We start from the raw sequence: 13,475 nt of genomic DNA on the forward strand, positions 1-13,475 counted from the left end.
GATCCTAAACCACTGAGCAAGGCCAGGAATTGAACCCACATCCTCATGGATACTAGTTGGGTTCACAACCCATTGAGCCACAATGGGAACTCCCCCAAATGGTCATTTTGTAGAGAGATACCTTAGTTCTCTCTGACAGATTTGCAGGTGCTGCAGCTGCACCACTCCCCCTCTGCCCCCCCCCCGCCCCCCACTGCCCCACATTTCGTCCTCTGTGCTAATATTGTCCTCTGTCCTTGATCTGTGAACGTAGCGTTGTGACCAGCAGTCACTAGGACCAAACAGGTAACCCTTGTCCCCAGTGGTCTCTTTTGCTAGAATGGGAGGTACCGTCTGTGCCCACAGATCTGTAGGGACCTAATTAGCCTGGACTAGGATCCGCCTCTTTCATGTTTTTGGTTCTAGACATCTGAACACACTGGACTACCGTATACAGGGCTCTCGAGGGGAAAAGTCAGTCTTTTCTAAAAATCTGTGGTGGTCTTTTAGCAGTTCAGCCGGAAGGGGGAGTAAAACCCCAAGTGGAAGTGAGTGGTAAGAGTTTCACTTGTCATATTTCCGTGGCAGTCCCAAGCCTGGAGTGTCATCTGTTGACTGTAGTTCGGAGCAAATGTTTCGAATTGTGGAGGCCTTGCTCCCATGGAGGGCCACCAGCTGAGAACCCCCCCCCCCACTTTCTTGCCTGCATCTCTCCACTGCAACTCAGATGGGGAACCAGAGGCTGCGGGGGCCCCCTCTTCGGTTCCCTCTGTCGCTTTTCTTACCTCTCAGGGTCTTCACTACATCGCAGGTCTCGCTTTCAGGTGTTACCCAGGGACTGTGGTCACTATTCATATTATTTTAAATAAAACTTGTTTTAGAAGAGGCCTGTAAACTGGAAATGTAGGCAAATATGCTACTTTGTATCTTTAAAAATCAGGCTCTTTTCTTACAATAAGGCTTGATGTCCATGAAAGAAGACCCATTTTGGCTAGCTGGTAGTTTCACACAAGTATGAATCTCCATCATTGAAAACATTGGGGCAAGTGTATGTATGAAAATGAGCATAGTTCTCTTTGAAGCATGTGATAAAACTGTTCCTAGATGAAATGTGTTCTTAAACACACCCAAAATATGACACTTAACAATTGCCTAAAGAATCAAATGGGAGATACACGAATGATGCTCTTTTTAAAAGAGGGCGTTCTTCCAAATCTTATCCTTTAGCTTAGTTTATTTTTTTCACAAGGATGTTTTGGCCATGGCCCTCATGATGGCCAAAATTGCAGATAATTTGCGATGAGTGCATGGCTTTAGTAAATAGTGTTGTCTTTCAGTTCATTTTGTTCCAGTTGGCCAAGCTTATCAGCATGTATTTGGATTATACTAATTGGCAATTCTCTAATACAATTTAGACTTTGGTGTGTGTACAGATTAGAGGATTGGATCTAAATGATATCTTTAAACACCGTTCCTGGCTTTAAATGCTTATGGGAAGATACCAGCTGTGTGCAAAGGGAGCCAGCTCTAGTCTCAAAGCCCTAGATCTTCCAGCCCCCAAATCCTACAGATCCTCAAGTCAGTTCTCCTCCTGGAATTTTCTCTAGAACTTTTCTGACAGATGGGAGACATTGTCCCTAAGAAGGATTCCATATCCTCAAGCTTGAAAAGTTTACAGCCATGAAGAGAGTAAGGCTGCTCGCTACAAGGGCTAAGCATCAGGAATAGCTTAAAACTTACATTATTAGTTTTACAACTATCCTTTTTTAAATTATCAGATATAGTAATTGTATGTAATTTTAGAATGTATGAGCTGAATAACTATAAAATATATTTAATGAAAATAAATTATAATATTCATAGTTGTCCCTGTATTACTTTCAACCCATAGGCTTAGTTTTGCCTCTGGAGCAACATGGAACGAGCCTACTGCTTCTTCCTTGAGATCCCTTTTTTTTTTTCGTCTTTTTGCCTTTTCTAGGGCCGCACCCGGGGCATATGGAGGTTCCCAGACCACGGGTCTAATTGGAGCTGTAGCCACCATCCTACACCACAGCCACAGCAACGCAGGATCCGAGCCTTGATCTGCAACCTACACCACAGCTCACGGCAACGCCGGATCCTTAACCCACAGAGCAAGGCCAGGGATCGAACCTACAACCTCATGGTTCCTAGTCGGATTCATTAACCACTGAGCCACGATGGGAACTCCTTCCTCGAGATCCTTGAGAGCACTTTGTGTGTTAACAGTCCGCCGCCCTGCCCACTCCCACCCACACCCTGTGAACAGTTTTCCTCCAGCTTCTTCTTACTCTTTCTCATGTGATCTGGGCTCCAGACCTTCGGAGAGCCCAGTGGCTCTGCTGTCTATGCACACACCCATCTGTCTATGTCCCTCTTAAAAACTGACCCCCAGGACGGTACATGATTCTAGACATGGTTTAACCAGCAGGACAGAGGACCAAGGACTAGTCCTGACCTTGATCTGGATGACTAAGGCCCTTCAGTTCTGCAAGTCTATGCCAGCATGACTGCCAGTATGTTGTGAGTGCATCTTAGTCTTTCTTGGGCTGGACGTCTCAACCTCTGTAGATGTTTGGGCCAGAGAACTCTTCGTTGGAGGACAGGCTGGCCTCCACCCACTGGATGCCAGGGGTGCACGAGGCCCACCCCCTCCCCAGTGTGACAACCTGGAATGCCCCCAGACATTGTTAAAGGTTCCCCAGGGAGCAACCTGCCCCCAGGTGAGGACCATGGCTTATGGCCCCACCTCACTGTTGATTTATGCAACCCCCAAGCTCCCATGTCCAGGGATTGCTTAGTGACTTTGTGTCCAGCTTTTTTTTTTTTTTCCTAATTTAATTATAGGACCTTAAATTTCCATTTTACTATTCATCCTTCTATTCCAGCCTGATGAAATAGATGAAATCTAGGTTCTGTGTAAGCACACCAGACAACCCTACATCTGTCTACCCATTTTGTGACTCTGCCTTTGGCACCTTATCCGAGTGACTGATAAAACCAGGTCAGGCAAAGTGTCTGCTAGAGCCTCCCCTCCAAATGCATAGCAGCATTGCAGCGGCGCTCTGCATAAATTTTCACAGCCTGCTTTCCTGTCACAGATCAGCATACCTCCTTCTTTACTGAAATCCAGATATTATGCCAATCCTATCAAAAAAGGAAAAATGATCAGTTTTCACCCTTTGTGTCCAAGGAGCCAGTGCTGATCACCCATTCTTTTTCAAGTCCTCGTATGTTACCTAGATACCGATTCCTTCTAGAATCTACTCAGTAGCCACAACAGCCTGATGGTCTTATGATCTGAAGATCTGTTTTGCTGTTTTCTTCTTTCCGACGATTTTCACAGCTCACTGAGAATAGTTTTGTTTAGCTTCATCTTAAAAAGATTGAGTTCTCAGGATGGGCAAGACACAGGCTCACATTTTTGAGTTCCCTCGGGAATTGGGTTATAAGTGGTGAAGGCCTAGACCCCTGACTTCATTTCTTATCTGTCTTGGGCTTTAACAGGCTCCTCATAGGAGTTTGTATTTCGCTTTTAAACTGGAATCACTGAGCTAGCAGACATTTATTGAGCATCTAATATAGGCGGGCATTGGCTGAGCTCCAGGGACAGCAGGTGACACAGAGGCCCAAACCCTTGCCTCTGCAGAGTGTACCGCCAGGTGGTCTCACCTGGTCTTCCTCTTCCAGGGAAGGGGCGGGGAGCAGAGGTCACGGCGCTGCCCCTGTGCCTGGTGCACCTGCTCACGTCCTCCACCTGTTTATCTCAATTCGTATAAAGCCAGCGTAGACAGGACTTGCTACTTCCTCTTAGACGAAAGAGAAATGTTTATTGACTTAAAAGCCACTTTCACTCTGTACATTTTTAAACGCTTTTAATTTTAAAAAGTTAATAACAAAGCATTTAGGTCTGTGGACTAAGAGACGGAAGATCTGAAGTCACAGCAGAATCTGGAAAGGCCCCCTGGTTTTTGCCAGGGTTGCCTCCATTCCTTCATAGCAGCAGTGGTGTTGTAGTTGTGGGTTAGTCTTTTGGTTTTGCCTGTTTGGTTATTTGCATTATGTCTCTTCAGAGACACCATTATAAACATACCAAACTTTATGGTGAGAAAATCCACCGCAGAGAGTTTGAATCCTTGTGTTTGCCCATCACTGGCGGCGACTCCTGGCTCCCAGTGGCCGTTGGCCGCACCCCCACTGAAGCCACTGGGTTGAACTAACAACTGAGGTCATACCTGTTGTTCATGCCGCTGGACACCTAACCAATGTTTTGATTTTTCAAGATACTAGGATTTTCTTTTCTGGTCTGACTGTACGTTTTGGCAGTAAATTACTTCTTTCAAAATCTGTCCAGAGTTCCCGTTGTGGCTCAGCAGAAACAAACCTGACTAGTATCCACGAGGATGTGGGTTCCATCCCTGGCCCCCTCAGTGGGTTAAGGACCTGGCGTTGCCGTGAGCTGTGGTGTAGGTCACAGACAAGACTGGGCTCTGGCGTTGCTGTGGCTCTGGTGGAGGCCGGCAGCTGTAGTTCCGATTCAGCCCCTAGCCTGGGAACGTCCATATGCTCTGGGTGTGGCCCTAAAAAGAAAAAAAAAAATTTTTTTTAATGAAAAAATAAAGGAGTTCCCATCATGGCACAGAGGAAATTAATCCAACTAGTATCCATGAGGATGCGGGTTTGATCCCTGGCCTCACTCAATAGGTCGGGGATCTGGTGCTGCCATGCGCTCTGGTGTAGGTCACAGACGTGGCTCCAGTCCGTAGTTGCTGTGGCTGTGGTGCAGGCCAGCGACTGTAGCTCCAGTTCAATCCCAAGCCTGGGAACTTCCATATGTCTCAGGTACAGCCCTAAAAAGCAAAAAAAATAAAAATGAAAAAATTACTAAAACTTAAATCTCTTTCAGACTCTGATATTGATTCTTAGACTCACAGCTTTAAATTGGCATGAAGAAATTCTCATTTGACCTCATTGCTTTTCTGAGTGCATCATTATCAAGACAGAGAATATCACGCTTTCCTTACTTAGAATCTTGGATGCCGAAAAATAAAGCTATCCCCCTTGGGAGTTCTTTGCCAAAACAAACATTTTATGATTCCAGTCGTGGAAAGATAAATCTTCTCAAAAGTTTCCTACAATTTTGTGCATCAAGCAACCACACATATTTTATAATCTCAGCTTTTAAATAGGAAGGCTGTATTGTTGCATTTCTGAAAATGTTTATAGATGAATTTTTAAAATTCCGAGGTACATAAGTAATGGAATCAATCCTTAAAGCCCTGGTTTCTGGGGATGGATTTTATTAGGTGTTACCACAGCGCTGGGTTTTTTAAATCCATTTGCATCATTTGATTTGGGTTGTACGTTATGGTGGTTGTTCCTTCCTACCCTTGGCCTTGATAGCTGTTAATTGTGCTGTGCACTTGTTTTTTCATAGTTTTTTCCCTCTTGAGTGTATCTGTGTTTAGTGTTTGTCTCATTTACTGTGCATGTAGAGATATTCATAACATGTCTATATCATGTGCACATGTCTGGCTAAACATAGATATACAGAGACTCTTTATGGGATCTGGGTACTTAAGGGATCATTATATCATACTTATAATGAACGAGGGCTCAAAAACATAACCAGATTTTTACTGGGGTTGCTTCCTGTATCTCCAGGAAGAAGAGGAGGGTTCAGAAGATGATAAGAACACAAAGCCGGACTTCACAGTCACCCTGAAAACCGAGTTCAGCGCACGTTGTTTTCTGGACCAATTCGACGATGATGCTGATGGGTTTATTTCCCCCATGGATGATAAAATGCCATCCAAATGCAGCCAGGACACCGGACTTTCAAATCTTCATGCAGCTTCAATGTATGTTGTTTTGGTGGTGGTACTGAAATGTTTCGGTAAACATAACTTTCTGAAATATTAGCCTTTGTGTTTAAATAAATTGGCTGGCAAAACACAGGTGACTTCCCGGGGGTGTATGTGGATAAAACAGTGTGCATTTTCATTTCTGGTTCAGCAGTCTTCTGGGCTTCATCCCACTTTATTTGAGGGGGCGTCCGAGATCTTGCCCAAGTAATCGGGAGGGCACTACAGTGGCATCGTGGGGGTCTGTGCTCCACAGCTCACCACTTAACACCCACTAAGCACAGATGTCATCTCTTCCTTTCAAAGCAAAATATGACAAAGTGCCATGGGATTTCACAAGCCTGAAGAATTCCTAAGGAGCCGGAGCCTTGCAGGCGCCCCAGGAGCCGTATCTGTCATCAGTGTGCTTTGGCTTCTGGGTGATAAAAAACACCCATTTCTGCTGACCTCCAGCTCCCTCAGCAGTTTCTGCCTGTATATGCTTTTTTTTCCCTTTCCCCACAACTACCATCAAGTCGCTGATTCATTACATTTCTAATAATTCTGATTTAACTCCGCTTTCTTGAAATGCTTCCGCTCCTCTTAGACCAGAACTCTTGGAACACCTGCAGGAAATGAGAGAAGAAAAGAAAAGGATTCGAAAGAAGCTGCGTGATTTTGAAGACAATTTTTTCAGACAAAATGGAAGGTAAGGACGTGGGACTTCCTCCCCCTCCCCCTCCCCCTCCCCACCCACACAGCCTCCTGCTTCTCAGTCACATCTGAGTACCGCCTCCCCCCCACGGGCGCCACCCTGCATCCTTCCTGTAGCCCAGTCCTTGGGTTTGTGCCCAGGGCCCCTTTGGGGTGGATGTGAGACGGTGGGGTTCGTGCGGTCCTTCAGGAAGAAATGCTCATTGGACAGTATCCAAGACTGATACGGTTTTGGGCTAATAATTGTAAAACTAACCTAATGCTGATCTAAAGTGAGTAGCTTAAAGCTAAATTTCTCTCTCTCTTTTTTTTTTTTTTGTTTATTTTTATGGCTGCACTTGCGGCATATGGAGGTTCCCAAGCTAGGGGTCCAATCAGAGCTACGGCTGCCAGCCTGCACCACAGCCACAGCAACATCAGATCCAAGTCGAGTCTGCGACCTACACCTGAGCTCACCACAACACTGGATCCTTAACCCACTGAGCAAGGCCAGGGATCGAACCCACAACCTCATGGGTCCTAGTTGGATTTGTTTCCACTGTGCCACGATGGGAACTCCTAAAGCGAAGTTTCTCATTGGCAGCGCTGGTTTTGATTTTTGGTTTTTTGTCTTAATGAGCTTGAAGGAGAAATAAGGAAAGAGATACTGTAGATCTTTTTGGGTTTTAAGTTCATTTGTCAGGTGGAATGAGAAATTCACAAGAAGCAGTAAGTCCACCTTGAGTTTTAAGGTATAATGGAGTCATCACCACAGAGAATTATACTGAGGACTAGTGTTCCCTGTTGGCAGGTGGCCACCCAGAATGTCTTACTCAAGTCATAGCATCAGACAAGGGTAGAACAGAGAACAGATTTCTGTTTCTGACACTGGAATTAAGTTTTATCATTTTTAAATGATTTTATTTTAATCCAAGTTATTGAAACAGTGGAGGAGTTCCTGCTATGGTGCGACAGATCAGCGGCGCCTCTGCAGTGCAAAGACTCAGGTTCGATCCCCAGCCCGGCACAGTGGGTGAAAGGATCCAGCCATGCTGCAGCTGCGGTAGAGGTTGCAAGTGTGGCTCGGATCTAATCCCTGGCCTGGGAGCTCCATATGTCATGAGGAGGCAAAAAAAAAAAAAAAGAGAGAGAGAAAAGGGAAAAAAAATCTAAACAGTGTAAATACAGTTTCTCTTTACATCTCTTTTCATACTTCTCAAAAGTACTGGGAAAGAAAAGTACTATAAAAATTAACTTTGGCATTTAAAATGTTCTCTATTTCATTTTATTTCAGTTATTGTATATATTTATTTTTAGGGTCCCTGAATTGAATCTCTCCTATAAGGACTTTCTCAAGTTTTTTAAATTTTGTCTATAAATTTTTATGCCTAAATATTTGCTTTTCTTTCTCCATGAATTGTAGGATATTTAGAAAATACAGATAACCAGATAAAAGAAAGAACACACACAATATTAATAATAACCAAAGACAAGCCAGGACTAATGTTTCGATATGGTTCATTCCAGCCTTCTTTCCAAGCGTATTTTTGGTTTGTTCATTTTCCCCATATGGTTAAAGTCACGTGATGCATAGATATCCTACAATTACGTACCCTTCAGACGTTTTAAGAAAATACAGTTGATGGGAATCAGTAACCATCATGCACCTGTAGACCTGTTGGGGGGACCTCAGATGTCACAAACTCTGGTTCCATCACTTTGGGTCTGAGGTGAGTGAAGCCCTTCAAGGGCACGTCCAGGGCTGGGGTCACACGCCCCCCTTCCCTCCCCTCTTCGGGGAGCCATCTGGGACCCTTTCCTTGGACCGGCAGAGCAGGCATAAAATCTGTTCACTGAGCACCATGAAATGAACCCCAAGCAACCGCCTTTCCCATGTTGGCTCTTTAGTAAGAAGAGAAGGCAGACTGGTCTTGACCCTTGTGTCTCAAAGTGGGGTGAGCAGCAGGACAGTTCCGCAGGGTGGTGAAGAATGTGGGGAACAGGCGGGATCAAGATGGTGGCGGAGTAAGACGTGGTGCCACCTTCTCCCTCAAACACATCAGGAAAACCCATCTGCATGCAGAACGATTGGCAAAGCCTGTGGGTAACAGCGGCATTCCATCAGGTTCTCCTGCGGGTTGTACTAGAGCCCAGATTCAGAGCACTTAGCACAGCGCTTACCCTGTAATCAGCTCCCAGTTAATACGTGTGCCTATAAAAGGTAAGCATATAAGATTACTCAGTAAACTGTAAAGCCTTATTTACTAGGATTCTGGGATCCAATTGCTGAATTCTAAGACTAGTTATTATAAGAAGTAGGCATATTAACTATCTGTTTTTGAAAAAACTGAATCATGGATATACCAATACCTAGTTAGAAATTTAACAGTTCATTAGATGAAATACAGCCAAGTATTAAGTATAAATCAAGGATTTCAGGGTATGGAGACTTAGTGTGAATTCCCAGGTAGGAACAGCAGAGAGAGGACACCTCTATGTTCCTTCCTCTCATTCCGCGAGATGCCAGGGTAGCTCTCGAAAAAAACTCAGTGGTCTGGTGCCTGTCACCGCTTGTCTACATCCAGCTCCAGCCTTGATACCAAACGATGGCTTGGCAGCACCAATTCTCTGGGGACTGCAGGTTTCCCCATGATGATAATTCACCTGAGAAACAGCATCCTCTGGGAGAGACAGCAGGTGGTCAGCAGCCCCTTTTCCCTTTGTTTCCCTTAGAAACGTCCAGAAGGAAGATCGCACTCCCATGGCTGAAGAGTACAACGAATATAAGCACATTAAGGCCAAACTGAGGCTCCTGGAGGTGCTCATCAGCAAGAGAGACACGGATTCCAAGTCCATGTGAGGAGGCAGCCCTGTCCAAGCAAAGGGGGCTGGGGATGCAGCGTAAATGTGCCCCCCCCGCCACCGCCTCCCCTGGTGTAATAGCAGCGCTGCAGAAACTGGAAGGCAGCCTCGGAGCCGGACCTGCAAAGCATGTGCCCCTTCTGCCTCCAGGCCATTGGGGTCAGCTCCAGTGCCCTTTGCCTGCCTTAGAAACCCCCTAGGAGGAAGGAGGCCACCTGCCCCTCGCAGGGATGTTGGGAGGCAACGTCACGTTCCCCCGCATCCTTGTGCACAGAGACATGCGGCGGCGGAGGCTTCACCCACAGCAGCCGCGATGCCTCACGACGTGGAAACACACTCATCTACGGAGAATACACCCTGTTCTTCCCTGGGTCACTGAGAAGCAGACCGTCCTCGAACTGTGACAAAAACAAGCTCAGGACTTCACTTTGGAGAGCGGACTTGCCGTGCGCGTGCGCATTCTCTCTGGCCCCCGGCAACGTGGAAACACGCATCAGAGCCCCCGTTCGCTGCCTCGACCCGGTTCTCGTGACCTTTCCTCAGAGCTGCGTCTTCCCCAGTCGTGCGCGTTGCTTCCCGTTCAGCTCTCGGGTGATGGAAGCAGCATCTGCCCAGAATGGCAGCGCATCCTCCAGGCGACCGTGTGTTTCTCCAAGACGTGCTCAGCGGATAGAATTTGGATCCCTGACCGGGGCTGGACCACCTGTGGAGGTCGGGGTGGGGGCTGGAGCAGCGGCTGTGTTTGTGCTGATTTTTAAATTAGGCACCGGTGGAGAGCCTGGAGAGTTCCTCCCTGAACGCTGACTGCACTTATGAGCCTCCGATTTCAATATCCAGCGCTGAGGGAGGAAGCCAGCAGCCTGTTGAAGGTTAGGTGTGGTTTGGGCTGTAGCCAAACAAAAGGGTCTTGCTTGATTCTTAGCTTCAGTGTAAAGGATCATCGGAGAGAAAGAGTCTGTATTCTAAACCTCCTGAGTACTTACCAGAGTTCAATTTTTTTTTTTTAAGTGAACCTGCACTAAAAATCGAACTGAGGGGTAAGTGTAGCTCTCAGAACTCAACCCAAGGCAGAATCTCCGTCACACTGTTTTCAAGATCATGTATAAAGAGAAAAAATAATGACATGTAGCCAAATGTGATTAGGATTTCTTCAAAGACTGTGTCACAAAGCTGTCTATATTAGACATGTTGGAGGGACCAGGAAATTTAAGACCCCAAATCCTTCATCTCTGGGCTGATGTCATCTTGTCAATGGTTACTTTCGGACGCTCTGTATCCACACTGAGGCGAGTTCTGGCTCTGCCTGCCCATCCAAGTCCCCCTTTGTACTGTCTGAGGTCGAGCACAGGTGTCTACACAGCAGCCACTGGTTGCCCAGAGATGGTGCTTCAGCAGACTTTGCCTTTTGAAGAGAATGTCGCAGGTTGAACAGGACACCAAAGGGTACCATTTTGTTTTGTTTGTCAGTTTCCCAAATGGGTTCTCGAGGAATTGCCTGATCAGATTGAATGTGCAGTAGCATTTTCCATTGCTGAAGTGAGGCAGCAGCTCTCTGTTGGTTGAACATTGTTTAAATCAGGAGTAGAAGAAAAAATAATACCTGTAAGCTTGCTCATAAAAAATTATCTTCTAGAAGCAGGAGCTGTGTATCAGAAGTGCCCCGGTTTAATCCACACACTTAAAGACGGTACATAACCCTACAACATATATATATATATATATGTTGTATATATATATACATATATATATATATATGTATATATATATGGTATTCTTTGCTCAACTGTTTACATTGCAGATTGCTTATAATTTCAAGGAGTTATATTATAAATAAAATGATGCACTTTAGAACGTTTTCTATTTTTGAAATCTGAACATGAATCATTTCACATGACCAAAAATTGTATTTTTTAAAAGAAATACATGTCTAGTTTGTCCTTTTTGAGTAATTATTCTCTTAACTAAGCTGTACTATAAATCACATCATCGCCAGTTAACTTTCAAAGCACATCTGCTTGAGTACTGTTTCGAAAAATACTAACATGCTCAGAACTTTAAAGAGGAAAAGGCTCTGTGTACGTGAGAAGCTACTAAATGTTTTGAAATCCGTTGCTTCTGCCAAAGGTAAATCAAGTACCAGATTTATTCAGGAATCCCCATTCCAAATTGTGCGACTGAATAAAACACCACGTTACAGTACGGAATGTCGTGTTTCCTTTGCGATTTCTAGTAATCAGCATGCTTTCTAGAAGGTGCCAGAATTAAGCAGGGGGAGCCCTATTTACACTAGATTCTATCTGAAGACACGTTCGTCAGGAGGTTCTGGCCCTGCCAGAAATGGTAAATTTGTTTCCACAGCAACCGTTTCTGCAGCCCAGAGTCTCAGGGCCCCAGAGGCAGTGGCTTAATTGGCTTCCCACAGAATACTCTGGACTGCGGTTTTGGCTTTGCTCTCTTGGGAATGTGTGTTTATTAGCACATGCCAACAAAAGAAATGTCAAAGGTTCCTTAATAGCAATGATAAGGAAAAGTCAAGCATGAAGAAACTTGATGGTATGATTGTAAGAATTAGAGCAGAGGCTTGTCCTTTTCACCAGCATTTTCTTTTTTTTTTTTTGCTTCGTAGGGCCGCACCCACTCCATATGGAGGTCCCAAGCTATAGGAGTCAAACTGCAGCTGTAGCTGCTGACCTGCGCCACAACCACAGCAACATCAGAGCCGAGCCACGTTTGTGACCTACACCACCGCTCACAGCGACGCCGGATCCTTAACCCCCTGAGCGAGGCCAGGGATGGAACCCACATCCTTTTGGATGGTAGTCAGATTCATCTCCACTGCAGCGCAGCAGGAACGCCAGCGTTTGCTCTTATGGTGTTGCGGTCTGGAGTGAACCTTGAAATAGAGGTGTACGTGTCTGTCATGACTGCAGTTCATCTTCGAAACATTGCATTTCGATTTCGCTTTTTAGACACCCGTGTGCGAGGTTGAGGGTAAGGGCTTGCTGAGAAGTTTCTCCAGACTCGTGTTGGTAAAGGGAATCGCGCGCAATCTCGGTGCTCTCTGATTCTGGGAAATTTTCTACAAAAAAAAAATCAAATTTCAAACTAGAGAACTAATTTTTGTAATTGCTAGCTATAATTCACTGTGAGCTAGTAATTAGACCCCTTTGGGCGCCAGTCTGAGGTCAAAAGAGATTATTTGTTAGGCAGGGATCAGCTATGCCTCTGTTTGTGACATCAGTGGGATTTGTGCTTTGTCTCATTCTGATGCAACATTTGCATGGTGGTGGAAGAACCCATTATAGGGCGTGTCTGCTCCCAGGTGTGGCATCTCTAGCCTGGGGACAAATGCCTCAGGGCTGCACTTGTTGTCATCAGTGTGGCACCGACATGTCCCCAGGCCAGCAATCTTGGAGCACCCCCCCCACCCCCGCCCCAAGACTGGGCATTTATTAATGTGGTCGAGCGTAGAATTCCTTATAAGGTGAATATTAAGGTTTATTATGGGACTCAAAGTGCAGCCATGTGGCCGATTAAGCTGGTTGCTTCTCAGGCTGCCTGGTTCTCAGTAGACAGACTGGAGCCCTGTATCTAGAACTGATCACAGATGTATAAGGACAATCAAAATTGAAAGTTTGTTGATTCGTTTTTTAAGAGATTCTTCATCTGAGCATGAAGATGCCATTTTGTCTTAAGGGTTTAGACCTCAGTACCTTTGATGATAATTTACAGTTGAAGGCTCTTAACTGCTCTGTGAGAATCTGGTCGTGGTCTAAACCGGCGTTGCTTTCAGGACGGGTCTTCCTGAGACGCTGCTTCCTTGGGCAGGGGGTGGTTGATCTGTGCCAAGATCCCCAGCTCCGTGACTCTCTTTCAGAGCATCCCTTAGGTTAAACCAATAGGAAGAGCCCTGGACTAAAACACTGAAGCAGTGTTTCCTCGGAAGCCCATGAGTTGGCAAAAGCCAGGATGTGTTTCCTTTCCTTTCCTTCATTCCTTTTATTTGTTTCCCCAGGTGACTCTCAAACATCTACTGTAGAGTACATTTTGTGAAAAGCTGGGCTAAGCATATTCTGA

The 13,475-nt window shown here is 45.5% G+C and overlaps 1 protein-coding gene across 8 annotated transcripts in view; it reads left to right on the plus strand.

The window, feature by feature from the left end:
* Positions 1 to 11,597, plus strand: part of FAM13A (family with sequence similarity 13 member A) — a 325,535-nt gene extending 313,938 nt beyond the window's left edge. For all 8 annotated transcript variants that reach the window (XM_047799215.1, XM_047799220.1, XM_047799218.1 and 5 more), the window contains 3 exons: positions 5,665 to 5,861; positions 6,451 to 6,552; positions 9,270 to 11,597. In XM_047799215.1, coding sequence (XP_047655171.1) covers positions 5,665 to 5,861; positions 6,451 to 6,552; positions 9,270 to 9,396 — 426 coding nt within the window. In that variant the 3' untranslated portion in view covers positions 9,397 to 11,597. The remainder of the gene's footprint in view (positions 1 to 5,664; positions 5,862 to 6,450; positions 6,553 to 9,269) is intronic.
* Positions 11,598 to 13,475: the final 1,878 nt, after the last annotated feature.

The sequence above is a fragment of the Phacochoerus africanus genome, chromosome 10, assembly GCF_016906955.1.
Source record: "Phacochoerus africanus isolate WHEZ1 chromosome 10, ROS_Pafr_v1, whole genome shotgun sequence".
In the NCBI taxonomy this organism is placed as follows: domain Eukaryota; kingdom Metazoa; phylum Chordata; class Mammalia; order Artiodactyla; family Suidae; genus Phacochoerus; species Phacochoerus africanus.